The 27,180-nt window shown below is 47.7% G+C and overlaps 2 protein-coding genes across 21 annotated transcripts in view; one reads left to right on the forward strand and one right to left on the reverse strand.

The window, feature by feature from the left end:
• The window catches only part of dock7 (dedicator of cytokinesis 7), a 44,398-nt gene extending 25,587 nt beyond the window's left edge, over positions 1-18,811 (forward strand). For 4 of the 18 annotated variants that reach the window (XM_086162500.1, XM_086162513.1, XM_086162503.1 and 1 more), the window contains 28 exons: positions 573-662; positions 1,703-1,798; positions 1,893-2,033; positions 3,017-3,130; positions 3,317-3,484; positions 3,588-3,727; positions 3,803-3,972; positions 5,189-5,367; positions 5,444-5,626; positions 5,820-5,979; positions 6,432-6,528; positions 7,214-7,231; positions 8,237-8,333; positions 8,454-8,588; positions 8,685-8,837; positions 9,132-9,290; positions 9,382-9,482; positions 9,577-9,769; positions 9,861-10,004; positions 11,128-11,259; positions 11,851-11,865; positions 15,667-15,792; positions 15,872-15,961; positions 16,039-16,275; positions 16,525-16,668; positions 16,750-16,856; positions 17,016-17,183; positions 17,988-18,811. In XM_086162500.1, coding sequence (XP_086018626.1) covers positions 573-662; positions 1,703-1,798; positions 1,893-2,033; positions 3,017-3,130; positions 3,317-3,484; positions 3,588-3,727; positions 3,803-3,972; positions 5,189-5,367; positions 5,444-5,626; positions 5,820-5,979; positions 6,432-6,528; positions 7,214-7,231; positions 8,237-8,333; positions 8,454-8,588; positions 8,685-8,837; positions 9,132-9,290; positions 9,382-9,482; positions 9,577-9,769; positions 9,861-10,004; positions 11,128-11,259; positions 11,851-11,865; positions 15,667-15,792; positions 15,872-15,961; positions 16,039-16,275; positions 16,525-16,668; positions 16,750-16,856; positions 17,016-17,183; positions 17,988-18,030 — 3,600 coding nt within the window. In that variant the 3' untranslated portion in view covers positions 18,031-18,811. Of the gene's footprint in view, positions 1-572; positions 663-1,702; positions 1,799-1,892; positions 2,034-3,016; positions 3,131-3,316; positions 3,485-3,587; positions 3,728-3,802; positions 3,973-5,188; positions 5,368-5,443; positions 5,627-5,819; positions 5,980-6,431; positions 6,529-7,213; positions 7,232-8,236; positions 8,334-8,453; positions 8,589-8,684; positions 8,838-9,131; positions 9,291-9,381; positions 9,483-9,576; positions 9,770-9,860; positions 10,005-11,127; positions 11,260-11,850; positions 11,866-15,657; positions 15,793-15,871; positions 15,962-16,038; positions 16,276-16,524; positions 16,669-16,749; positions 16,857-17,015; positions 17,184-17,337; positions 17,358-17,987 lie in introns of all 18 variants that reach the window. The other 14 variants (XM_086162504.1, XM_086162508.1, XM_086162515.1 and 11 more) reach the window with 8 other exon arrangements.
• Positions 18,263-26,395, reverse strand: usp1 (ubiquitin specific peptidase 1). Of its 3 annotated transcripts, none has more exons than XM_086162521.1 (9): positions 26,261-26,395; positions 25,514-25,728; positions 24,860-25,001; positions 24,173-24,274; positions 23,869-24,035; positions 23,092-23,747; positions 22,745-22,903; positions 22,303-22,504; positions 18,263-21,538 (listed from the first exon to the last, which is right to left on the reverse strand). In XM_086162521.1, exons 2-9 carry the CDS (start codon positions 25,681-25,683, stop codon positions 20,782-20,784), a joined length of 2,355 nt encoding a protein of 784 aa, XP_086018647.1. In that variant the 5' UTR covers positions 25,684-25,728; positions 26,261-26,395; the 3' UTR covers positions 18,263-20,781. The 3 variants fall into 3 exon arrangements, with proteins under 3 accessions (XP_086018647.1, XP_086018645.1, XP_086018646.1); XM_086162519.1 differs by having other exon boundaries at positions 24,860-25,004; XM_086162520.1 differs by lacking the exon at positions 26,261-26,395 and having other exon boundaries at positions 24,860-25,004; positions 25,514-26,135.
• Between the last annotated feature and the right edge of the window lie 785 nt (positions 26,396-27,180).

A 27,180-nucleotide genomic window follows, 5' to 3' on the forward strand; every position in this document is an offset into this window, starting at 1 on the left:
GCACAAAGGCCGGCGAAAAGACACTTTCAGACCTAGTTTAATGTCATCACGTTGTCCCTCCAGGCAATACGTTTTATAATATCTCCATGTATCCCGAAGGTTTGTGTTCCACGTGTGAAAGGGCAACTTTGGAGTACACATATCAAATCAGCCCCCGACATAGATCATGAGAATCAAACATTTGTTTGTTCAGTACCCGAATGGATGCAAAATGGCGCATGGAGGAACGATAACATCAAGGAAAAGAAAAGCACATCATCTTATTTTCCTTAATGGTGCCGTCTTGCATCCGTTCTTCCACCCCCCCCACCCCCCCGCAATTGAGTCCGTTTCCGAATGTTCAGATTAGCGGTGCGTTTCTCTAGCGGTGGTTGTTGTTGTCCTGTGTGTTAACTGTTTGTCTTTTCATGTCTGAGAAATATGTGCAAGAGATCACGGAGCGCGTGGTGTCGGATGAGTGTGACTCGGCAGACACGTTTTCCCCTCTGCGCCGAGGGGAGACGGTGCAGCCCCGCTCCTCCGTTGCTCCTCCACTAACCCTGATGTCACCGTTCCATTCCACCCATCCTTAGGCCATGGAGCGCTGTGGCAATCGCATGTCTTCGCACACAGAGAGCGCCAGTTTCTTGCAAACTTTAACAGGACGGTTGCCCACAAAAAAGGTAGAGCCACTTGCACTGGGGGAGGAGCCCGTCCCGCCCACCTCATGTCCCACCCCTCACCTGTCTCGTCTGTGGATGTATGCTCTTGGTTGGTTGATGTTTTGGTGTTTGTGACGTCCAGCTGAATGTGACTGCCTCCACCCCCCCCCCCCCCCCCCCCCCTGTTTTGAACGTGTCAAAGCGTTGCCCGTGTTTATTGAGCGTTGATTCTAGTCTGGCTAACACCGACAGCTTGGTCACATCGGGTTTTTTTTTTCTCGTATCTCATTCTGAAAATGCGTTGAGTGAATTTAATGTCTACCTCCCCAGCCGTCACCACTGTGCACTCATCGGTAGTTAGAAGGCCTCACTAGCCACTTGTGAGCCCTCGTGCGTGGAAAAGACGTCCAATTTCAATCTTCACCTTCTCAAATATGAAGTATAACTGCTACCTGGCACTCAGCGTTGCTCATCTTCGAATGTTGAGACAAAATTCCAGAAGACCTGCCTGTCGGTGTGTTAGCCAGGCTCAGACAACGTGGTACAATAATACACATGGGGATGAGGTTGAATTTATTGACCATTTCTGAAAAGTGAAATCAATTTAGTGGACATAATTGATTAATTGCACACTTTTGGGTTCATTTTAATGATTTTAGAGTGACTCTGTGTTGTGGGACTTAGGAACCCAACACCAATAGAAATCTTATTATGTGATTAGTGTTGGAATGCATTGTTTCTATATACAGTTTTTTTTTTGTTTTGAACAGTACTGCTAACGCTCTGGGTTTCTCAATTATTACCTGCCACCACTTTTTTATTTAAGGTGTAGAACAGCAAGTGATTGTCTGTGGTAATGTGTGTTAACATTTTGTTATCTCATTCCAGTTAACTTCATGTCATGATCGCCATTAACTAAATTTGAACCCGTGTTACATTTGAGTTGCTCAGTGATTCCCGTCCTGGTGCCTCATATCCTCTCTGTCTGGCTTTATTTCCCTCATCCTCTCTGTCCTGCCCTCTCTGTCACTCTGTGTTTTCCACCCTGCTGTCCTTCCTAGCTCTTCCACGAGGAGCTGGCCCTGCAGTGGGTCGTCAGCAGCGGCAGCGTCCGGGAAGGTGCTCTTCAGCAGGCCTGGTTTTTCTTTGAGCTCATGGTGAGTCATGCAACACGCCGGTCACATCATGCTTTGTGTGGAAAACACAAGACAAGGTTCTTTTGTTTTGTCCCGGCAAACACTTGGACCGTAGGTGAAGAGCATCATCCACCATCTGTACTTTGCCGATCGGCTCGAGTCTCCCAGGAAAAACCGCTTTCCGGAGCGCTTCATGGACGACATCACCGCCCTGGTCAGCACCATCGCCGGGGACATCGTGTCTCGTTTCCAGAAGGCAAGTAATAGCACCGTGGACGCCTCTGTCTGCTTTTCATCACCAGTGACGATAGCGGGGCTAAGAAGATGGCCTTTTCTTCTTCTTCTTCTCCTTTGGGCTTTTCCCTTCAGGGATCTCCACAGCAAATCCACCTTCTCCAACTAAACCTATTCTCTATTCTCCTGAACACTCCTCTGTTTATGTCCAAACCATCTCAGTCATTACTTTGTCTCGGTCATACATGTCCTGCACCCCAGTGACAAATTCTTCTTTTCCTTTGGGCTTTTCCCTTCAGGGGTCTCCACAGCGAATCCACCTTCTCCATCTAACCCTATTCCCTGTATTCTCCTCTCTCAAACCAACTAACTTCATATCCTCTCTTTGGTCTTCCTCTAGACCTCCTATTGCAGCATCCGTCTACCAATATATTCACTATCCCTCTTCTGTACATGACCCAACCATCTCTGACCTCTCCAAAACATGTGGTGTTCCTCTGATGGACTCATTACTGATCCTATCTGTCCTCATCACTCCCAAGGTGAACTTCAGCATCTTCATTTCTGGGACCTCCAGCTCTGTTTCCTGTATTTTGGTTGTTGTTATTGTTCCCAATCCACACAGCATCACTGGTCTCAACACTGTCTTGTACACCTTTCCTTTCATTCTGGTTTCATTGGGTAAAATTTGCAAACGTTTCAAAAAATACCCAACATAAATTTGGAAAAAAGGACCATCAAATGTGACATAAATTAGTTTCAAAGCAGGCGTTTGTTTCAAATTTCAGCTTTTCTCAATTGAAGGTCATCCTTTCGTGTTGACTTGTGGCTTTGACACATTTCCGAAAAAAAAAAAAAAAATCTTGATGGTAACTTTAAATAACGTAAGCATTATTTTGTCTGTACGATTTTTGTGTGTCGTGTTTGTTTTCTTTGAATCCCGGCGTGTTCAGCAAAGTCCAGAAATGCTTTGAGATCCTCGGGGGTTGTGTTTCTGTCCTTTAGGACCTGGAGCTGGTGGAGAGACTCAATACGAGTCTGGCCTTCTTCCTGAATGACCTGCTGTCAGTCATGGACCGGGGCTTTGTTTTCACCCTCATCAGGGCGTACTGGAAGCAGGTATCCGCCTCGGTTCAACTTTAAGATTGATAAATATAGCAAGTCTCCTTTGCAACATTAAGAATAGACCGGGGAATTATTCGTGTGGACATCAGAAGGATATTTTGAGAGCTCTCCCATCCTTCAAGAATCTATTTCTGGGTGTTTGATAATGAAATCGCAATTCACGCTGATCCCTCTGTCCAGGTGTCCACAAAGCTCTACACGCTGCAGAACCCCACCTTGGAATCTCTGAGACTCGATTTCTTGAGAATAGTTTGCAGTCACGAGCACTACGTCACCCTCAACCTGCCGTGCAGCCTGCTCACACCGCCCGCCTCGCCGTCGCCCTCCGTTTCCTCGGCGACGTCACAGGTCGGGAGAGAATGTTTGCGCTCTCGTTATTAGAAAATAGCAAATGTGGAAATAGCCTTCGTGTTTGTTCATGTCCCGTAACTCCCGTCTCGTCCTCACGCAGAGCTCGGGCTTCTCCACTCACGTCCAAGACCAAAAAATAGCCAATATGTTTGAGCTGTCGGTCCCCTTCAGAGAACAGCACTACTTGGCTGGACTTGTACTGTCAGAGCTCTCTGTGATTCTGGACCCGGACAACGAGGGGTTCGTATATTCAGACTTGCTCCTTCACCCGATAAATGTCCAATGAATAACTGCCTTCTTCTCCCTGACCTCCAGGATGTTCGGTCTGCACAAGAAGGTGGTCAGTGTGGTGCACAACCTCCTGTCCAGCCACGACTCCGACCCCCGTTACGCAGATCTGGAGGTCAAGGCCCGGGTGGCTATGCTCTACCTGCCTCTGATCGGCATCGTCATGGAGACGCTGCCGCAGCTCCACGATTTCACGGGTGAGGCATCGGAAGCCGGGGAAGTTGAAACAGTGAGCGAAAAGTGACTTTTTCCTCACTTTCTTCCCCGATATTTCACGGCCTGGAGACTTTTTCCCGCTTTGTGTTTTGTTTGACGTTAAATAATGCCCTTCCCGATCGATATGCTCGCTTGATTTTCCATTCGACGTCTGCGTTCTTTGACTTTACTCCCGAGCGGATGTTTGAGCTCTTAACGCCGTTTATCCAGCGCGGCTCTGATCAGCTTACCCCGCCAATAAAACATTTGCAAATGAGCTATTGGGGCAGACAGTTTGTCTGATCCTGCGTAATCAGGCCAGCTGCGAGGGGTGGTGGCTTCCTGCCCAACGCTCTTATTTCAAACATGCACAACTGTAAGATCAGACAGTGACCTTTAATTGTGTGTCTTTGCGAACCCGGCGGGTTATCAGCCGACCCGCCGAGGATGTTGCCCTTTACAGGATGTACTAATTTCTAACCTGCTGTATTGCCATGCAATTTTTTGCTCTCCTTTAACCCCCTCCGGCAGATTACATTTCTTTTCAGAGCAAATTTCATATTTCTGTACACATATACCTGAATTTATCTGGAAAAAAAGAAAGAACCAATCAATGCACTTCGGCACCTGTCCTCGATTTGTAATAATATATGATGTATCAGAATCACAAATACTTTCAAATCCCAGGGGAAATCGATTTATCCCAGATGCTGCATACAGAAAGAAATAAAATGTAATTAAAAAGTTGAGAGGATAGGATAATAAGATATAAGTCGTGTCAGGATTTAAGATAAATAAGTCACCAGAGCACAATATGGGGAGATGAGGTATTGTGATGGTATTACCCGAATGTGAAACACAACTGAATTTTTCACGATGGGAAATGTGATGTATTTGAGTGGTGGACATCGTTCCTGCGTGTCCTATAGACCCATCGATGAGTCAAAAACAGGGCTTACAATTTTTTAATATCAATGAGAAAAGAATAAGATTTAAATTCCAGGTTACCTGACAACTTGCGTAAGCGTGAAAAATGTGCCGAAGCAGTCGTGAATCACCTGCAGCGGCACAGCGAGGAGCTCAGGAGGGGGCGTATCCTACAGAATCACAAAATGAAACGTGGAGAAAGTTACGTTTATTAGTTTCTTGTTTGACCCATTTGTCAATCAAGCCCTCATTTCTCTCCCCGTTTTATTTTTTTTTTGTTTGTTTTTCAAGAGTCTCACAATCAGTGGGGTCGAGCGGGAGGCCCTCAAGGAGCCACCGTGGGCAGCGGTGGAGACGAAGCAGAGGGAGAGGGCAACAGCATGATCAGCCAGACCGTCGCCATGGCGATAGCAGGCACCTCCACCTCCTCCCCGATGTCCCGACCCAGCAGCTTCTTGCTCAACTCGCAGGTTCGGAGGAGGGTTCGTGGAGCGGACGCGCGTTCGCCGCCGACAGCCTGTAACTCCTCGCCCTCCGTCTGCGCAGGCGAGTCGTCAGCACGGAAGCTTCTCGGCCGAGTCGAGCCGCAGTCTGCTCATCTGCCTGCTGTGGGTGTTGAAGAACGCCGACGAGCTGGTGCTCCAGAAGTGGTTCACAGATCTCTCGGTGTCCCAGCTCAACCGTCTGCTGGACCTCCTCTACCTCTGCGTCTCCTGCTTCGAATACAAGGTCAGCCTCACGCTCGACGCTGATTTCCCGTTCCTATCAAATGGGCGGCGCCGTTCCGAGCTGCCTATTTCTGTCTTCTATGTCCGCTTTGTTCTGCTTGCATTTTTGCTGCAAACTCTGTTCACTGCTTTGGCCGCAAATGACTCTCCCGCTGTGTTCTCTGTCCGCTCACCCTCTGCGTCATGGATACAAGGCCCATGTTGTGTTCACCATGCAGGGCAAAAAGGCATTTGAGCGCATGAACAGCCTGACATTTAAGAAGTCCAAAGACATGAAGGCCAAGCTGGAAGAGGCCATCCTGGGCAGCATCGGGGCCAGACAGGAGATGGTGCGACGCAGCCGCGGACAGCTAGGTTGGCCCCGCAGTCTCGCGCACGGACACACACGCAGAAATGGAAGGAACCGGGAATTCTCGACGACACATAGGAACATCTAGTCTTAACATCACATATGCCTCGACACGGTACGCACACGTAGAGATGCTAAATCAAAACGACAACTTTGGTGGCGCTTGAACAATCAAGCGGCATCTTGTCCTTTCGTCTCTTCGGCCTGATGAGTTACGAAACCGCGACCCTAAATACAAAATGTATTTCACGTTCGTATTTCACTCTTTCTCGATCATGCCCGGGATTGTCGGCTCTTAAGATACACACATGAATAGATAGCGACGTTGGAAATGAATCAGTCGTTCATAGCGATTTACCAGGAATCCAACATTTGAATGTCACTGTGGTCAAAAGCTGGAGCACCGAGTATTTCACCGGCCACTCTCAACCTAAGTAACGCTTTCTTCTCTGTCCAGAGCGGAGTCCGTCTGGCAGTGCTTTCGGCAGTCAGGAGAATCTGCGCTGGCGGAAGGACATGACCCACTGGAGGCAGAACAGTGAAAAAATGGACAAGTATGTTCTATTTAATCTCAATGCACCTTCTCAAAAAGCCCTTCTTGTCACTGGTTTCAGTCTCCTGAGACTTCAAATGATTAAAAAAACACTCCCTTGGTGTTCAGTGGGATTTTTTTAAAGTGACTTGAACTACAAGTTAAAGTTTATCATGTGGAGCTTTATAATTTGTAAAAGGAACAAAACCTGATGAAATGAAATAAACAGAGAAATAGATAGATAACTAAATGAGAGTAACTTAGCAGTAACAAAGTAAGGATGACCTCGGTGGGAACAAAAACATGCATTATTTTCATGCAGATGACCCACTTAGAATCTACTCCTTCAGAAATCCATTCTTGTACATTGTGTCAAATGTTCAGCTGTGAAATTAGATAAGAAAACAAATATTATTTAATCCTCTTAAGATTATTTGCTGGTGTCTGAGCCCACTTCCTCTTGGATAAAACCTAAGCAGATATAAAACATGCTTGTCGTTAAAGTCCAAACATAATCTGGATGTTTTTCCCTGCAGCTGATTTTGAATCTTTTCCTGCACGTTGTTGTTTTTTTGTGTGTTGTTTTATTTCTTTTCTTGTTTTTGTGACATTTTGTTTTCCTCTCTGGTTTTGTTTTCAAATCAGCTGCTGTCCCGTTTTTCTGTTCGCGTCCATTTACTCTCTCGTGTCGCTGTGTGTTTATGTAGGAGTCACAGATCTGTCAGGTATTGTATGGCCCACATTTGCTGTGTGCTCCTCTGTATCTCCCCTGGCTCTAGCTCCTCTAGAATGGTGTATTCACACGCATGTGGACCCATTAACATCTACAACGGTCTCAAATGGATTCGGGGTGCCTGTTTTTAATTCCCTGATTGTATAAATTGACAAAACCACAATTCTTTTGCCGCCGGTAACGTTCGTGTTTTAGCCATAATTCACATGTTGTGTCACATGTTTTTGTTTGTTCCCCTCTTTTTTGTCTTTCTAAGTTCACACATGCTCATGAATGCATCATCAGAGATCCCCTGATCCTGGTCCTGAAAGCCCCATCCCTTGAATTTCTCTGCCCTTATAACAGTGTGTGTCCCAGGGTTGGTGGTGGTGGTTGCAGTGGGTCCTTTTTGCTTTTTAACCAGTGTGCTTCTCATCTCGGGGCTCTGACTTGTGTGTGTCCCTGGTTATTGCGGCGCCAAGAGGCAAAATAACATAGTTAGAGATCCCATCAATCATAGATAGTTGTTCTAATGCAGAAAAAAAAAAAACAGCAAGCACATTTGTCCGATGTGAACCCTTCACACTTCTTCAGTCTAGGACTTCATTGCAGCATTTAGCGCTCCTGGCTTTCCTGTCTGAGGTCTCCATGTTCTCCCCAGATCTGCGTGGGGTTCCCCCGGGCTCTCCGGGTTCCTCCCACAGTCCAAACACATGCCGGAGGTTCACTTGAAACCTTCCGTTGTGTTTATGCGAGCGAATGGTTGTGAAAGCTAAAGGATTAGAATGAATGATTGCTTTTCAATGTTTGAAAACACTGAACACCAGTTTGAACACAAGGATGAAGACAGGCATTTGCAGTTGTCACAAAATATATACATCCTTCTCCACACAAAGGCTTATACAGGCAGAGGGTTGAATGTGGCGACTGGATGCTCGTGCGACATTTGAGGGTTCGCTGTTATCAGTGTCCGTAACGGTTGAGATCTGATAGTGCTCTCTGCTCTCCTCGATCTTAGAACCAGGGCAGAGTTGGAACATGAAGCACTTATTGACGGCAACCTTGCAACAGAGGCCAACCTGATCATTCTTGATACCTTGGAAATCATTGTACAGGTACGCGGGCGTGCAGGGTTTTCGCCATTTGCTTCGGAATAACGCCTTGTTTTGTTTCCTCACTAAAGTGTGCACGAGATCGGAGATTTTAAATGTGCGTGTCTGTGTGTCCGTGTCCAGACCGTATCAGTGACAGAGTCGAAGGAAAGTATCCTGGGCGGGGTGCTGAAGGTGCTGCTTCACAGCATGGCCTGCAATCAGAGCGCCCTGTACCTGCAGCACTGCTTCGCTACACAGAGGGCACTGGTGTCCAAGGTCGGACGACTGGATATCCATTCAAACATATTTCATCAAGCCCTGCCATCGCAGCGTGCTGTAATTTGAACGTGGCTTGTCTCTTTACGCGTTCAGTTTCCGGAGCTGCTGTTCGAGGAGGAGACGGAGCAGTGTGCCGACCTGTGTTTGCGGCTGCTCAGAAGTTGCAGCAGTAGCATCAGCACCATCAGGGCCCACGCCAGCGCCTCCCTGTACCTCCTCATGAGGCAGAACTTTGAGATCGGCAATGTGAGTAAAACTGCAAACCCTCAGAATTTAAGGGTCGGTCCGCTGCCTCGAATCGCGTGTGTAGGATTCGACCGCTTGTTAGCTCACAGCGGTCCATATGTGCACGGGCTCCACAAATCCCGTACCATCTCAGCTCCAGTTTACGAGTTTTGTATTTTGAAATTCTGTGCCCTTAGCTGTTTGCGTTTCAAACCAAACCACCAAAAAGGCACGAAGCGCGTCTCCTTCACGCGCGCCTGTCGATTTATCAAGTTGTTACTTTCAACAGCGTTCCTCTTGCCGCGCCTCTTTCAGAATTTTGCGCGGGTGAAGATGCAGGTGACCATGTCCCTGTCCTCGCTGGTGGGCACGTCTCAGAATTTCAACGAGGAATTCCTTCGTCGCTCCCTGAAGACCATACTCACTTATGCAGAGGAGGACCTGGAACTGAGAGAGACTACTTTTCCTGAACAGGTGGGCTTTCATCCATCAAGCGGTCTTATTATTTGCTTCTGTCAGACAAAGCAAAGTCCCCACGAGTAACCCAAGGTCTTCTCTCTCCCAGGTCCAGGACCTTGTGTTTAACTTGCACATGATTCTCTCTGACACGGTGAAGATGAAGGAGCACCAGGAAGATCCGGAGATGCTCATAGATCTCATGTACAGGTACGCGGATCATGCGGGCTCGAACATCGCAGTTTTTCACGTCGGCTCTCCGAGCGCCTGATGGAGTGTCCCCATTGTCTTCCGCCGTCTTCAGGATCGCAAAGGGTTACCAGACTTCGCCGGACTTGCGGCTGACGTGGCTCCAGAACATGGCGGGCAAACACTCGGAGAGGAACAACCACGCCGAGGCCGCCCAGTGCCTGGTGCACAGCGCCGCCCTGGTGGCAGAATACCTGAGCATGCTGGAGGACCGCAAATATTTGCCCGTGGGCTGTGTCACCTTCCAGGTCAGGATCTGGCTCTTCTGAGCTGTTCAAGCCCCGTTTACTCAATTCCGAAAAGGCGCATTAACACGAGTGCATTTCTACGTCGCGTTAGAACATTTCCTCCAATGTGCTGGAGGAGTCCGCCGTCTCTGATGATGTGGTGTCGCCGGATGAAGAAGGCATCTGCTCCGGGAAGTACTTCACCGAGATCGGACTGGTGGGACTCCTGGAACAAGCGGCCGCGTCCTTCTCCATGGTGAGCAGTGTGGAGAACGTTCGCCGACCGAAAATAAAAAGGCGTATAAGCAGTTTTTAGTAATGTCCTCACCCCAAATTTCTCTGAATTAGCACCCTTTGATAGATAACATATTTTCGCGACTATAAGTCGCACCAGCCAAAAAATGCATCATGAAGAAGAAAAGTCACATTTTTGGGGGAGATTAACTTTATAAAATCAGAGACCAAGAACAGACGTGTCATCTTGAAAGGCAAGTTATAGGAGCAAGAATAAGGGAAAAATAGATATCTGCTGTTATTCAGATAACTATAGCATAAGCAACATAGCATAACAAGTTTACCAAACTCTCCATCCAACTCCATATCACTAAATCCATCATTTCTGAGCAACTCCACCAACTCCAGAGGTAGACGGCACTGCTTTCTCTTCCGTCTCCTCTGTCCGTGCTGTGATGGAAAGGCGGTTGCGTTGCATGAAGCGGTAACACCAAGAAGGTCCTCCCGCAAAGTCATTTATATTTATCGCCTCTGCAACGATTTGGACATGGAGATTAAATTGTGAGGTCATCGAGCCTCTCCCGGTAGCACGTTGTTCAAGCACCCATTTGTGAACTCATTCCATGTAGCTTTTAGCCCGCCATAAGCTTTTTTTTTGTTTTCTTCATTGCATTTCGAGTATCCTGCACTTTTCACCAGTCCCTCACAAGTTTCTTGCTCACTCCAACCTTTCTTTCTGCTGCTCGATTACCTTTTTCTGCTGCATATTGCACTACTCGCAGCTTGTAATCTGCAGAATAGGATTTTTCTTTTTGGGGGCATTTTTCTTTATAATTGATGTTTACATTTAAAATTTTCAGCGGTACTGGAGTTATAGGAGTCGCGGATGGTGGCACCCAAGCCTAGAGAGCACTTTCGCTGCTGTCAGTGTGAACATAGCGAACATGTGAAATGTTATATTTTAATCTAAAAGTTGCACCTGAGTATAAGTTGCAGAACCAGCCAAACCATGAAAAAAAGTGCGACTTATAGTCCGAAAAATACGATACTCATGATTCCCCGCCGAAGCCGACAAGCCCTACCAAGTTTTTGATGGTTTCCTTCCAATGCTGTGAATCCCTGACGCTGAGGACTTTCCCCCTCAGGCCGGCATGTACGAGGCCGTCAACGAAGTCTACAAGGTACTGATCCCCATCCACGAGGCCAACAGAGACGCCAAGAAGCTAGCCACCATTCATGGTAAACTGCAGGAAGCCTTTGGCAAAATTGTCCACCAGGTAAACACACACACACACACACACACACACACACACACACACACACACACACACACACAAACACTATGTGTTAAAACTGCAGTACGCCCTGGTAGCTTTGGTAGCAAAAGTGACCCAAAACAAATCAAAAAGTCGCAAACGAGCTGGATTTATCTTCATAATGCTCGTAAACCCCCCCGCGGGCGGCGTCACGCTCTCCGAGGGGAGCCTGAGGATGAAGACAGGATCGTTTCTGATCTACAAATCCTCCAAAGACGCATTTGTGTCGCGGCACGTGCAGCATCCCGACTCGCGCGACCGTAGCGCCTTGCATGCTGTTATTGTTTTGGCATTTTTATGATTTATTTTTACGTACTTTGGCAGATACTTTGCATGCTGTTTTTATTTATTCATTTTTATTTATTTTTTAATTTTTTTATTTATACTGGTGCAGTAGGAAAAGGGAGGATGCGCGATGCATCGAATGAGATTCGACCCGGTTTACCACAAAGAGTTCCTCCTCTTTGCCGTCACACCCCGGTGTGTGAGTGTTACCGTGTGTGGAGGTTGTGCGTGTGTGTTCACATGTCCTGTATTCTCTTTGTCACACAGAGTACTGGCTGGGAGGTAGGTGGCTAAACGGTTCCTGCTTGGCCCTGCTCGTGTTGTTTTTATTTTTTTCTTTGTATTTTTTTTTTATTCACTCATCTTTTTTTTCATTTGCTCGCCGTGGGCATTCTGTTGCTCTCTTTGCTTTTTTATTTTTTATTTTATTTTTTTTTACACACATCCAATCCATTAACATCCGCAGACAACGTCGCCTGTCTGCCCCTGCCGGGGACGCCCCTCTGCACCGGCAGCGATGCCCTCACTGTTTTCCTCTCTCCTCCCTTGTGTTGTGCAAGAGGGGCTTTTTGTTTTTAATGAGACAGTGTTGGCAGGCTGTGCATGGGAGCCGCGGTGTCTGACACTAATGAAACAAGTCTCAGTGAATGCATCACCTGCACAATCCGCACTCTTCTTCGTCTCCATCGTCTGCCCGGTGTCAGAGCGCACTCGTCGACTGGCATCGCCCGCTGTCACACTCCATCTCATCTCATCTGAAAACCCAGGGCTCGATTTCAGTGCGGTTGTTTGAATCCGTTGCGCCTCCCAGGCATTAGCCACGGGCCGCCGCTTCCACGCGCAATTTAAGAAAAACACGCAAGGAGCCGCGAGCTGGCATTGGGTCCGATGTTTCAATTAAACCTTGGAGGCACTCCGGGTTTTTTGATCTCGATTTATTCCTTTTGATTTTGATTGGCTCTCACTCCTGCCTTTTTTTTAAAGAGTTCAAACTAAATCGACCCCTGATTTTTTTTTTTTTTTTTTTTTAATTCCTCCCCCCATCCATTTGCTTTCTTTTGTTAACAATATTAACCTCATGGTTTGTTGCATGACTGGGACGGAGCACTCCTCGTTCCCCGAGGGAACGGCACAGAAGGTGCATGGTGTGTTTCTGGAGGTTGGATCTCAGTTTCCTCACTGTGTCTCTCACTATTTTCTTTGTAATGGCCTTCTTCTGCATGGTCTGGATCCTCCTGAAGTTTATGTTCCTTCTGAAAAACCAAATCATTTTGCTGTTGGTGATGATGCCATCTTTTTTATGTGTTACTTTGTGTTTGTTTGTTTGTTTGTTTGTTTTTTTTAAATGGAGGAAACCAATCCTGATTAAAATTTGTTCTGTTTTCTCCTTTTTGATTTCCCTGGTTGCCGACCCTTCCTTCCCACTTTACTTAATTATTTCTTGTGGTAAGTTTCTTAGTTTTTTCAGGGCTTTTTATCATTTTCTGCTTGATTTGCTTTTATCCCGCCAGCTAAATGGATAAAAGGATGAACGTGACTTAGTTTGAAAAGTCAAGCTTTTGGGACAAAGACAGTTTTCGTTGACCTTAAGGATAAAGGAGGCTTGTACGAGTGATTGTGAAGGAAAAGACGATCGCGCAAATCTTCAAAGGTCATTTCTTTCGTATAACCGAGGCATGTTAAAAAAAACAAAAAAACAAAAAAAAAACAATGGATCTGGCTCCAAGAGAGACAAGCGCAGAAAACGGTGGCGTAGCCTCAGGAGGTCACAACGTTAGAATTGAAATAATCCACCAGCTGGTAAAGGTTTATTTCCTGATAAATCGACCCTTTTCACAAATCTGTGAGTGAGTGTCTTATCAGGTTTGCCAATAATCAATACAGTCTTTTACAGGAATTTTTTTTTTTCTTTTTTTTGAAGCAACCCCCACACTCCACTCAATTCTCCTGGACTTATGTGTATCCAAGTCTCTCCTGTGGGTGCGAGTCCCGCACAGAACTGGAAATTAAACTGCCTCTCTTGGTTGTTCTTGTGGAAATCTTCTTGTCGTGGCAACTGGACTTGAGTTTCTTGACTTGAAGATGTTTTCAGCCCCCAGAGGCGTCTTCAGTGGAGTTTCCAAATATAACCGCCAGGGCTGTGAGCTGGTTTAGGTTATGGTGGCTCGTTGTGTAAATTGAAGAGTTGATCTGCAGAAACTACCTTGAACGGTGTTGTTATGCTAAGGAGAGTGTTGTTCATTGGATCAAAAGAGCAACTTTGTAGGATTACCTGGATTGGAAGGTGAAAAGGTAAAGCGAAACCAAGGAAACCTGTTGGATCACATGAACTGGGTGCAGATGGGGCTGGTCTGTGTGCGCAAAACCGTCTTTGGATTGATCCCAGTACGGCGTTATACATTTGTGAAAGGTTGTGTCTGAGGCCTGCTCCTCTGTTCTGAGATGTTTTTTCTGTTTTGACCAAGTTTCAAGATTCAAAGCATTTATTGCCACGTGTACAGTGTAGCAACATGTTTCCCTGCACAGTGAAATTACTACTTTGCTGCCCACAGTGAATTTGGATACTTAACGACATAATCCGTTAACGACAACTCTGACGTTACAACTTTGACCATTATTCATCGAACGAAAATTTCTCAAAGTTGCAACGTCAGCGTATATGCGCCGAATACAGTGGCGGCGCAGTCAAGAGTGTAAGTGTACCCAAACGTAGCTGTGTACCATAAGTTGGACTTAGGCAACTGGCAGTGCTGAGATACAGCCAGCATCTTCTAAGTCTCATTCAGTCACCATTACTGTCGTCTACTTTAATTTGTTCCCTCCAAATTTTCTACAGTACTTTCGATAATTTTTATCCCGTGAAGATGTCAGAAAAAAATAAAGGCAACTAGTACTGGTAGGCTAGCATACCGTAAGGCTGTATGGTATACTACTTATATATGACGGTTTGAGTTGACATAGAGGTAACCTTTGCTTAACGACGTGGTCGTCGGAACAGATAATCGTCGTCAAACCAGGAGTGACTGAATAAATCTTATTATCGATATGAATTTGAACAGCGCAACAAGACATTTGAGTGCAGCTTGGTGCGTAATTTGCAAAGTGCAGGTGCAAGGATGAGTGGAGTTTAAGTGGGCAGTAGACTTAACATGTGCAAGAAGAATGAGTGTCAGCTGTTTAAGGGTCTGTCAAAAGATGACAAAGATGGTTTCTTTTGACTCCACCAGAACCAGCCTCCAGTAACGTCCACATGAGCCTCAGTTCGTGTCATTCAACAGGTTTCACTCCTTTGTCTTCCATGTACACCGTAATCTAGACATGCCCAGAACCCTGGCAGTTATACTTGTCATTAGAGCTGAAGAAGCCTCTGGGATGAGGCCTGAAATGTTGTCAAATGAAAGAAACTCAAGCCCAGTTGCCAAGACAAGAAGATTTCCACAAGAAATCACCATGACCTGGATGACAGAACCTCCACAGACATCTCTCTGGGTTGGGTTGTCAGCAGGTTTCCTTTCGCTCAGTGGCTGTTCCTTGCAGAGCTCCCCTGCAGCCTGGCCATTTTAGGCGTCCACACAGTACATATATGTATATGAATATGAAGCAGGCTGCCCGGTCACATAGGCCCGCTCAGGTGGACGCTACCTGGTAGAAGTTGAACGGGCTCGATCTGGGTTTTTATCTTTCTGCCCCAATCGTGATGGTTCGGTGTCCGGGGCTGTAAATGTGAGAAGTCGCATCGCAGAATTACAAAAAAAATCAATCCCCTTTTTTCCCGCATCGGTGATCATGATGTTGACTTTGTCGACGTCTTTGCGTGTTGCACCAGCTTCGGATGTCACCGGAGAATCTTAGATTGCATCTGCATAAAGTGCAGCAGGGCAGTGTCAGTGTTCACGTAGCTCTCGGGGCTTTGAGACTGACTCCCCCCACAGAATTTAAAGCAAAAAGTTGACTTTGCTGTCAATTCTCTTTGTCCGACTCCGATTTGGCTCGGGCTCTCTAGGGTATAGTTTTAAAAAACCCTCCCTTGGCTCTCTGCTGGGCTCTGACCCTGTGTTCTGGCCTCGCTTGCAGGACGGGAAGAGGATGTTTGGTACGTACTTCAGGGTGGGATTTTACGGTTCCAAATTTGGCGACCTGGACGAGCAGGAGTTTGTGTACAAAGAGCCAGCCATCACCAAGCTGGCTGAGATCTCTCACAGGCTGGAGGTACCGTGTTTCCAGAATCCGATGCTGAATCGAATCGGGCGGATCCTCTTCCAGAGCTGAACGTGCCGCTTCTTCTCAGGGTTTCTATGGAGAGCGATTCGGAGAAGATCAGGTGGAGGTCATCAAGGACTCCAACCCGGTGGACAAGTGCAAGCTGGACCCAAACAAGGTTGGTACTGAGCCGTGAACCGATACGGTGGGTCACTCCAGCTGCAGAAGCACCCGACGGCTTCTTCTTCTCTCCAGGCTTTCATCCAGATCACCTACGTGGAGCCGTACTTCGACACCTACGAGATGAAGGACCGCATCACCTACTTCGACAAGAACTACAACCTGCGCCGCTTCGTCTACTGCACCCCCTTCACGCTGGACGGCCGCGCCCATGGCGACCTCCACGAGCAGTTCAAGCGGAAGACCATCCTGACCACCTCCCACGCCTTCCCCTACATCAAGACGCGCATCAACATCATCCACAAAGAGGAGGTAGGACACCATCTCGCAGATCTTCTCCGCAGCTCCTCACACGGCCGCGGTCTTAGCCTGCCGCGCATTCATCTATTCATGGAGGACGATCAGGTGCTTCTTGGAGACCTGCTCCCCCTCAGCCAAGTGCTATGAAGCAAGAACCTCCAGACGGTCTTGCTGCTCCTCAGCCAGACAGGATCATCTAAAACTTGAATAGACCTCCGGTTGTTTTTGTGCGGACGTCACTCACGCCGCTCGTCTTCTCAGATCATCTCCACCCCCATCGAGGTGGCCATCGAGGACATGCAGAAGAAAACCCAGGAGCTTGCGTTCGCCACCCACCAGGATCCCGCCGACGCCAAGATGCTACAGATGGTCCTGCAAGGCTCGGTGGGCACCACCGTCAACCAGGTAATGTTCCTGCGCCTTTCGGCTTGAAGGACAGAAAACGCGACTGGGTCCGGTGAAGAACAAACGTTGTGTGCTCCTCAGGGACCTCTGGAGGTGGCCCAGGTGTTCCTGTCGGAGATCCCCGGCGACCCGAAGCTGTACAGACACCACAATAAGCTACGGCTCTGCTTTAAGGACTTCACCAAGAGGTTGGTGTCCGTCTACCGGCTCAGAGTAGGACTTTTCGGGACTTTTTGTGTGGTAATATTTCTAGATGGACCAACTTTTCCCACGGTTCCCACGGAGATACCCTGGTGCAAATGCACAGAGGTGATCCCTCACTGATAACCCCCTCCGTCCTTCCAAAGGTGTGAAGACGCCCTCCGTAAGAACAAGAGCCTGATCGGTCCGGACCAGAAGGAGTACCAGCGGGAGCTGGAGAGGAACTACCACCGCCTGAAGGAGGCGCTGCAGCCGCTCATCAACAGGAAGATTCCCCAGCTTTACAAACCAGTCCTGCAGGTCAACTCACACAGGTACCACCACCTGCAGGCGTGTGTGTGTGTGTGTGTGTGTGTGTGTGTGTGTGTGTGTGTGTGTGTGTGTGTGTGTGTGTGTGTGTTTGTGTACTAACATGTTTGTATGACAAATTAACCCTGTTTTGTTTTTTGTTCTGTAAAACAAATGCAGCAAACGGACAGCCTGACAAGGTAGTTTTAATCTTCTTCAGATCCAGTTGTGCGGTTCTGTTGTGAGCTCTGTGTCTTTTCCACACGACTCAATCACCTTCTCCAGCTTTGGCCACAAGTCAGGCGGATAAAGCGACGCGTAGATGTTATCGAACGCGCTCGCAAACGGCGGGAAAGGCTTCTTCTTAGGAAAAAAAAAACTTAGCAGGAGTATATCGCCTGCCGAAGTTTGCAGCTTGTTCACATACAGGCCGAACGCACCTCGGTAGATGTCGCTCTCCACGTTTCCTCCTTCCAGATCCATGCCGGTGTTTGTTCATGACGCGATGCAAGTTCTTGAAGCTAAAAAAAAGTTCTCCAAGTGGGGAGGTTTTTAATTTATTTTGATTCATATTTCACGCACGCTCCTGGCCCCACATACGTAGCCCTCCTGCTCATCCAAACACCTGTATCGTGATCTCCTCCATTGTCTTGCACTCGAGCCGGCTGTGTGAAAGTGGGCTTTTTTCCCGCCTTGCCATCCTTCCATGAGCGTTTGGACCCCCACTCTTGGGTCTTCAGCAGACACACACACACACACACAGACACACACACACTGCCACCTTCTCTGCACAAACCTGAAAATCTCCTCTTTTTCTGTCTTCCTCTCAGGGATTCCTTCAGCCGGATGAGTCTCCGCAAACTTGACATTTGAAGATGAAGAGAACACACACACACACACATACACACAAACACATGCACACCAGAAATTACTCTATTAATTTATTGTTGAGTGTAAATAGGAGCGTCTCCTGCCGGTAGGTCCGAAGGTTGTGGGAGGTGCGTGAACGTCGTTGCAGCTCGGTACGTCATTCCAGTGTCTTAATTTGTTTACAGACAACCTGTTACACAACACGCAGGACGAACAAGTGGCTCTCAGAGATTAAGGGGACACCTTGGCCTTTAGACTGTCTCTTTTGCCGCCACGGTTTGAAGGGTAGCGTCTGTCGGCGCTGCCTTGAAATAAGGAAACTACGGTACCAGAGGAAATCCTTGCCGTGAACCGACCAGCCACCAAACACACGGATGAAGCCTTCATTGGTCCAAGTGCCAAAAAAAAAAAAAAAAAAAAAAAAAAAAAGCCACATCTTGACGCGCGTCCGCAGAAAAGGTACGACTTTAAAAGTCAAGGTGTCCTTTTAATCGTGTACGTGTCAAAAAAAAAATATCTGTATTCAATTCAATGTGTGCACTTTTTTTATTACGGTGTAGCAATGCATTTTACAACTTGAAAGATTATGTAATTCATAAGGGGCGGGGGGGCGAAAAAAATGAAAACGTGCAAAAAATTGTACCATTATTTATCATGATGCTTTATTATTTTAGTTAAAACTACGATGTTTTAAAATTAGGTACTTTAAAACATACCTGTATAATTTTATGTAGTTTTGTTTTGTTTATTTTAAATATTTTACTAAATAAATATTTTAATGTTCAGTCAGCGTAACTGGTGATCACTCTGCCGTGTTTTGTGTTAATTTTGTGTTGATGTCGGATAGGTTGTGTTGTCGCAGGTGATAGAGGGACAGTGTCGGGTTCATCAAGGGATCCCAAAGGTGGCAAAGGTAAAAACCTCAACGTGATAAAGAACGTGAATTCACGCCATCGATAAGACGCTCAACTCACCGGATCTGCTCGTCCGTATGCAGATTTCATTTGCGGATTATTTGAGGTTTAAATCGATAGAACCAAAGCAGTACTTTAGACAGTGGCTGCAGATCCACCTGAAGGTCAGCAGCAATGACCTTCAGACTGCAGCTGTAACTGCCAGGGAGGTAAAGCAAAGAGCGGCGGCGCTCCTCGTCCGACCGGCATGGAGTCTGGATGGATGGAGAGGAACACCTCAGGAGGTCATCACTGGACGGGAGGAAACATCGGTAAATCAGAACCAGTACTTAGTGTGTTCCAAGTACCGAGTGTTTTCTTGCCTCTGTTTGTTATTATGCACATTTTTTTTATTCATTTTCATTCATGGAGCATTCAAGATCCCAAGAAATGTGAGTAAATTCAAGTTTCTTTGTTTTTTTCACGCTCCCAAGTAAACCCACATCAAAATCAACGACTGAATGGCCATCAGTGATTGTCACAATGTTGGTGTTGACAGTGTCTTAATTATAAACGTCACAATTTGATCTTTTAGAAAAGCTATAATGATTTATTTCAATATATTACACAGCCCTACTTGATAGCATCAAATAACACACTTTTACAACACAAACAACCTTGACTTTCTGTGGTTTTAACGTTGTGGACTCAAGCCTTACAAATCCACCCGTCTGATCCATCAGGCACTTCTGTTTTGCTAAATACAAGTAATGTCTATCTCATGAAGGTAACATCCTGGGACCATCGGATCAGAAGTATGTTTTTCACCGCTGTCTCCCAGGACCAGAAATCATTGAGTCTTAAAATCTCGAGCTTGTTTTTGAGGGAGGGATAGAACAGTATATTTCTCCTGAAGGATTGCTGCTTCCTTTCAGTTGTCGATGAGCTTTGGCAGGTTTCCGTATAACCATTTGACTCATTGCACTTTCCTGGTAAGGCAGGTTTGTTTTAAATACAAAGTCATCAATGCAACATTTAGTTATTTGATTTGTCCTTCCCCTGTAGTCGACCTGCGGCACTTGTCTGGCCGTAGATGTTTAATTTTCGCTTACTTGTGATTAGATCTCCACCGCAAGCCTTGAAATGACAGAGTGCTGTCAGGTTGGTCGCTGTCAAAGAATTCCTACAAAACCCTGTGTCTGCTTGAGGCGCCGTTTCCCTGACAGGACGCTCATACAGTGTGTCTTGGTGGCTCTCAGAGCTGCCACCCTTATGATCTTTTTTTTTTTTAACCTGAAATTGCATTTTTAAAACAAGTTGGATCTTGGATTATGACGCCTCCGATCTGACTTGTATCTGGCATAAAACTAAAATGTACAATATTTTACATTTCAAACCTTTGAAGTGTGTAAATAGCAAAACCTTTAGCTAGAACTTTCAAGAGAAACTCCAAAAAAAAAAAAAAAAACCTGCAGCAGTTTTGCTTAACTTCTATACTTTGACTTTACTGCTTTTAAAGGATCAACATTTCCAACTTAACAGTGAGTAAAAAAAAAAAAAAAGTAGCTGTTTAGTTCAAAAACGGATTCCAAAGTGCTTTTCCAATTTAGAAAAAACAAACTAAAGACCATGTTCTGACAGAACATTTAACAGCGGAAACAAACGGAGTCCTGTAACAAAGTTACAGAAGCAAGGCCGGCATGTTAAGAGAAAAACAAAAAAAAGTCTGAATCATCCCCCGAAATACTTAGAAGATGAAGAGAAGTCCTCACACGAGCCTCTGAAAAGATGCAACGCCTCTGTTCAGTTCACATTGCCGTTCAGACGCTGCAGAATCCAAGCGCGGGCCGAAAAGCGGCCGTCACTGTCCGGGTTTAGGCATCCGTCTGTAAAAGAGGAGGTACGGGGTGGAGGAGGAGCAGGTTTCTGGCGAGCAGGCTTGTAGGAACTCCTCCTCTTCGAACAGGCGCACCTCGGAATCATCAAACAGTAGCCATTTGCCCTCAAAGTCTAGCAGGCCGCCGAGAGCCTGTTGCTTGACGGCCTCCTTCTCCCCGCCCGTTCCGTCTCTGACCTCGGCCTCCTTCTCAGGCCCGGGATCCGGCTGGTGTCCCGGCCCGCCGATGGTCTTCCTCCTCTTGGAGGCCTCCGCCTTCTCGGCCTGCTTGCCGCCACAGGTCCCCAGGTCGCAACTAGAAAAACTCCTTTGGCCCCCCAGAAGTCCGACTCCGCCCTCCGACAGCTTCTTGCCTCCCGATTTGCTCCCGGTCAGGCCGGCGCCTCGCTGTCCCCTCGCGTTCGGCCTGGCCGCGGACGTGTCCCCGTTTACGGAATCCGGCGCTTCCTCTTTGACCCCGGCGTCAGCCCGGCTCTCCTCCGGCTCCCGAGCTTCTTCCCCATCCTGCGGCTGCAGCCTCACGTCCCCCAGGCCACACATGCGGACGTAGGCGGTGTAGTGGCCGCTGCTGATGGTGACGCCGCTGTGCATGACCACGGCGAAGAGTTGGTAGCGTTGCCCTTTGCTGGATGAGGCGGGCGTGCACCACTCCTCCAGGGACAGGGTCAGGGGCGTCTGCAGAGGAGTGTTCACTTTGGACAGGCCCACATACGGGTCCAGTCTGGAGAGGGAGACAAAGGATGTTGATGTCTGGGAGAGGGATTATCTCGAGGCAGTTGGGTGGGAAGTGGGGGGCAGGAACCCCGCCAAATGAACAAGAAAACGCACTTATGGATCAAATTCAATTTCACCATTGAAACGCTATTAATCCGTTCCCGCCCCCAGCTTTTGTTCCATGTTTTTAAAGAAAAATGTACTTCATGAATGACAACTAGTGTGAGAAGGGGGTTTCATTTTTTCATTTGTTGCACGACCCTTTTTATTTGTAGGCTGCAGCCTGTCACAGCAGCTCCTATCATCTTTCATTCTATCTCTATTTTCTCGAGTTATTTATTTACCTGTCCATTCTTACGCAGGTGGGACAATATCCCGTTTCTCCGGGGCACTGTGTTGTTTGCCAGTGTTCCCCCTACCAATACGATTTTTATATTCAGATTTATTTTTCTTTATTTTAACGGTTACGCTGCTTCGACAAAGGAATTTCCCCCATGCGGATCAATTGCATTAACCTTATCTTAATGCTATGCTAAATGTAACTTTGTCCTAATGCCATTTATGGATGGAGTGAAGCCACTCCTCTTTCCCAAACCATCAAAACCGTCCCCAAGTGACTCTTCCAATGCCCAAACCCTGTAAATGTCTCCTGGCTTGTCACAGACGACGTGGGTGTCAAACGCTCATCCCGCTCCCTCCAAACTCAGAAAAACTCAGTGCTGGGCTTCCCTCAACAGACGATGAAACCGTGGCGCGTGTGCGAACACTCACTCCAAGCTGCTGGCTGAGAAGCGCTTCAGGTGGATGGTGATCACTTCGGGGGTTTTGTCGAACAGCAGGCTCCTCTCGGCCTCGGTGTAGTGGTGACACGTCTCGCAGAAGTACTTGTCCTCGCCGACGATGCGCTCCACTGAGGCGAACTGGCCAATGGCCCACCTCAGGGTCTTCAGCTCCGGCTTGGGGTCCGGAGACACTGAGGGGAGAGTTTGTCAGATCAGCAGACGACTAGCAGTTTGTTTTTAGATCTAAAAGAACGCTAGATCAGCGTTCACGTGGTTTTCTGAAAAGAATTCAGATCATCTTTCAGCGTGAAAAGGTTTCCACAGATTTGGAGTTAAACGTTGGTCTTCTACGTCCTTACACATCTCCTGTCATGACATCACAATTGTTTTCATTCACCGGCTTCCAACAAGATCTCTAGAGGCGTTCAGACCTTCGGAGAGATCCTCGGGACTGCCGGGCTGGTCCTCCAGCACCGGGACGCTGATGTCCTGGAAGTCCTCCCTCCTCTCGGTGAAGCTCTCGCACTCCAGACAGCGAGTCCGTAGAACCAGCTGGCCCTGGAACAGGCGCTCCATCAGGTCCAGGCCATCTGAGGGGAGACACGGAGGAGCGATCCTTACCATCTTACACCTGCCGCTGCTGCTCACGCCCGTTCATCACTGATCTAATCTAGAAGAGCTGAGGAACACTGTATCGCCGCGACAAATACCAGCCACCGTTGTTCTTTGACTTCCGCTCCTCCTCTGACTTCACACAGTCTCCTGAAGGAGGTCTTACCTTGGTGTTTGGCTGTTGCAGGGTCTCCCCCCGCGTTCTCCTCTTCTCCGCTGCGCTCGTCCTCCACGCTTCGGTCTCCGCCCGCGTTTTCATCCTCGTCTTCCTTCTGTCGGCTTTTCGCCGTGGCGGAGGTGATCTTCCCAACGCTGCGGAACTTTGAGAAGATATTTGGCTGTTTCTTTGAAGGCCTAAGCCAGCTCAGCTTCGCCCTCTTCTTTCCTTTTCCATCGGCCTCCTTAAAAGCCTTCTCCTCTTTCCCCTTGCCGTCCTTCTCCCCAGTTGACGCCTTGGCGTCCTGGTCCTCTAGCTCTTTGTCCTTGTCCCCGGAGGACTTCCTTTTGGAGCGGCTCAAGGACTGGCTTCTCGTCACCTGCGGGTTTTCGGCTTCGGGCTTATTGGACTTGGAAGCCTTGGGTTTCTTTTTGGCGTTCCCCACCTCGGTATCACTCTTCCTCTTGCCCGCGACCTGGCCGTCATCCTCCGCCGTCGAACCGTCAGGACGCAAACAGCCGTTCTCCGCTTTGACCCGCTCCTCCACCTGCAGGTCCTGACTCTTGCGGACGGTGTCACAGGCCTCCTGGATGTATCCCAGGATGCACTGCAGCACTTCCTGTGCGTCGTGCTGCAGGTAGCCTTCGTACATGGGGTTCAGTTGCCTGTAACACACACGCGGCGGTTAGTTGTTAGCTGGACACATTTTTAAAAAACAGGCTTTTTCTCGAACGAAGCCGACCGTCACAGTTCGAGAAGTGCGTCGGTTTGAGTTTCCACTGAGACCTGAGTGTGTGAAGTATCTTCCTGGGCGGCGTGGCCAGCTCGCCCTCGCCGAAACTATCGGGGCTCAGCAGGAAGCCGGACTGCAGCTGCTCCAACGACGTTACCAGGCTGTTGAAGCTGCTCAGGAGCTCCATGTGTGCCGGTAAGGACTCCACTGCTCCGTCGGTCTGCCGAGATCATTTCCAGGGACTAGGTTAGACGGCTGTGTTTTTCCGCGAGCCATGCTGATATTGAGAAAAGGTGCCGCTTCCGTGGCCTTTGCTGTCAGTAATGATTTCTAAGGATGCCATGGGGTCAAACAGACCTCTTCGCTCTTAATGCTTTCTTCACACTGCTTCTCTCTGTGCTTCCACATGCTGTACAGTCTCTTGGTCCCTTCCTTGAGTCCTGGGCAGTAATACAGCACCTGCGGGGCCAAAGATTTAGCAACGGTTAATATTTATTTAACATATATTTATTTATTTTATTTATTTGCACGGAGTGAGGTTTTCGCAACCCGTAAAACAAACGCGCTGGCTTCCTGAGCACGAGGTCAACGTCCTCCCGTCAATCAATAGTTATGAATAATTCATGGAGGGGCCGCTGTGTCTGCCATTTGCCAAGTCCTATGCAAAACACTGAACAAGGGAAAGATGACTTAGTATTTTACTTCCACTCCAGGAGTTAACCTTAATGGTTTCCAAATACCAGTTGTGTTGAAATACTAGTTCCCTGCTCTTGTACTGTGTCTGGGGTCAACTTGCTTTGTCTTAAAAGTCTGATATTTGCATTTAAATATTTGGAAGCCACTGGAATCAGGAGTGAAAATGACCAGGAAACAAAAACCAGGAAGACATAGCAACCCATGTTTCAGAGTAAAGAACTCGTTTTTGCTGCAGACACCGGAAATGTCAGAGGATGGCGTCTCGGTCTCTGCTGCAGGATTGAGGATCCTCGACAAATGTGGGGGGCGACTGCGGGTAAAACGTTTGCGTGTCCGACGTTAATTCACCTGTAAGATGCTGTTCAAGTAGCAGGTGTTGCCCAGATTGTTGAGCCCCACAAAGGGCACCACGGTTTCTCTCTTCTCGCAGGTCAACAGGAGGCCAGGGGAGGCCGGACACGGAGACGGGCCTGGCACCACTTGGTCACAGCTGCTGAACACACACAACACACAAACAAGGTGATGGGTCGCATTTCAAGCAGCGAATATGAATCCGGCGGTCGAATCGGGAGGTGTGGTGTCACCGGGGAAGCTGTGGTGGCTGAGAATAGAAAACACTTTGAGACAGCAGCAAAATATGAACACAAAAAGGGACACGGACATGATAGGGTGTGAATAAACATTACCAGGAAAACCTGATTTCTGAGCCATGCTTCTTGTTGCATCTCCTGATCTAACAAAGGTTTCCGACACAACGAAACCGAAACCAGACTGTGACTTTGCAAATCAGATGCAGACTGACAGACGGGTTAGGAATCCATTAGGTTTCCTCCCTGGGGCAGCAGGCTTCACTTGTAAATACAAAGTAAAATGTGTGCATGCTTGTCAGAGTATGCAACTTCAATTTTGAAGAATTGTTCTAGTTTTATTTCTTTACTTTCCAATTGGTTTGCAGTATAGGAGAAGGCAGGGAGGTGTTTGCAGGTCAGGTGTGACGCTCACCTGGCCTCAGCTTCCTCCTGCTGCACCGATTTGGGTACATCCGCCTGGAGTTCAGAGAAGTCCAGAGCCCGCTTGGTCTCCTTCTTCTGGAAAAACTTCAGGGACAGCTTGCTCTTCTTGACGGGGCTGCCCAGCGCCACCACCACATTGTCCCCTTGCAGGCCCGGCATCTTCACCTCCTCCGGTTATCTACGGAGATGCAACAGCGCACCTAGCTGGTAGGAGAAGGAAACGAAAGCGTCTCAATGGGCGCCATCGGGAGTTTAAACAAAACAAAACGAGCAAATGTCAGTCTGCATTGGAAGCGAGGATCTGGCGGCCGTCCGAGCCCGGAGCCTCGCGGAGTGAGGGCGGGTTCAGGAGGGGGAGAAGATCCGGCCAGGTTACCGAGCTAGCAAGACATTATATAACTTGAGACGTTAGCCGGCTAACGCTAACTTACTACCGCGGCTCTCTAGCGTTGATTGACCGCCTTGAAGCTCGACAACAAACCGCTCGGATGAGCGACCGTTATCTGTAGCGAATAGCGAGGTCATTGGAAAACTAATATTACAAAAAAATCAGTTTGCGCGGGAGAGGCGGTAGGGCTGGCCGCCTTGGAGGAGAGGAGAGCGGCCACGGAACTGGGTCAGAACGGCGGCGTTGTGGAGGAGAAGTGGGAGGAGGAAGCCCACAACACGCCGCTTCTAAACAGTTAGCTTCCGCGGAACGGAGTTTATCCCGGGGGCTGGATTTCTGCAGTCTTACCTGAAGAAAACATCCCAGGTTTAATCCCGCGGTTTTTGATTTTAATCCAGGATCAATCCGCCGCAACACTATAGGAAAAAAAAAAGTACTTGACGCCGCAGCAGAACTTGGCGCTTTTTCTGCCGAAGACCGTCCGCGACGCCGAAGCGGTGCCGGAGCGACTTCACAACATCTCGCTAACTATTCACAAAAAAAGCCTCCGCCGATGTTTAAAATACTCCCGACATCGGCGTTGAACTTTTAAGTGAAAAAAGAATCTCCGATAAATAAAACAATATAGCCGCTCACGTATTACTTGTCAGGCACATATTGAGACACCGATTTGATCTGGGGCCCATCCTCCAAATCGTATGGGAGGCCATTTTTGTAGTTCTTTAAATAAACCACGTTTAGCCAGTCTGGTGGGTTGGTAAACTACTTTTAAAACATGGCGATGAATATGCTTGTAATATTTCAAATACACCTTACTAGATTGAAAAAACACAGGTAAAGAGGTAATATGACAATTTTCATTCATCATGCCACTCTTTGAAAATGATTGAGCGATTGATGCTTGTAAACTGTCAGTATTATAAGCTCAAGGGTTCACCGTTAAAATAGAGGTACTTCTGCAGCCAAATGCAGACAGACCACGGCACATTCGTTTTGAATACATCGCCCTCTTTCAGAGCATGAGCGGTTGACATTAGACCAGGATTTTGCACGCACACAATTATGATACCGCTTGCTTCAAGTGAAGACTGGTCACATTCAGCGTGCTGTGACATAACAGCTCCCCGATCACAATCCCCTTTGTGACATCACATTGTCCTGCATCCCACCTGGTGCTTCGTATGCGCCATGCGAGGACGACAGTAATAGTAGATGACGTTCCCAATTTCAGTTTAATTTTTCCATTGTGGACAAATGTTATGTTTTCA

This window comes from Fistularia commersonii, chromosome 16, assembly GCF_037954325.1.
Source record: "Fistularia commersonii isolate RoL2024-O1a breed Wild chromosome 16, RoL_Fcom_v1.0, whole genome shotgun sequence".
Classification (NCBI taxonomy): Eukaryota; Metazoa; Chordata; class Actinopteri; order Syngnathiformes; family Fistulariidae; genus Fistularia; species Fistularia commersonii.

Excerpts from the sequence above, each read along its gene's own strand:
- usp1 (XM_086162519.1), bottom strand. The coding sequence starts at position 25,683 with ATGCCGGGCCTGCAAGGGGACAATGTGGTGGTGGCGCTGGGCAGCCCC. Across the intron at positions 25,005-25,513 it reads CAGGAGGAAGCTGAGGCCAG|CAGCTGTGACCAAGTGGTGC; the intron begins GTGAGCGTCACA and ends GTGTGTGTTCAG. Across the intron at positions 22,904-23,091 it reads TGCAACAGCCAAACACCAAG|ATGGCCTGGACCTGATGGAG; the intron begins GTAAGACCTCCT and ends GTCTCCCCTCAG.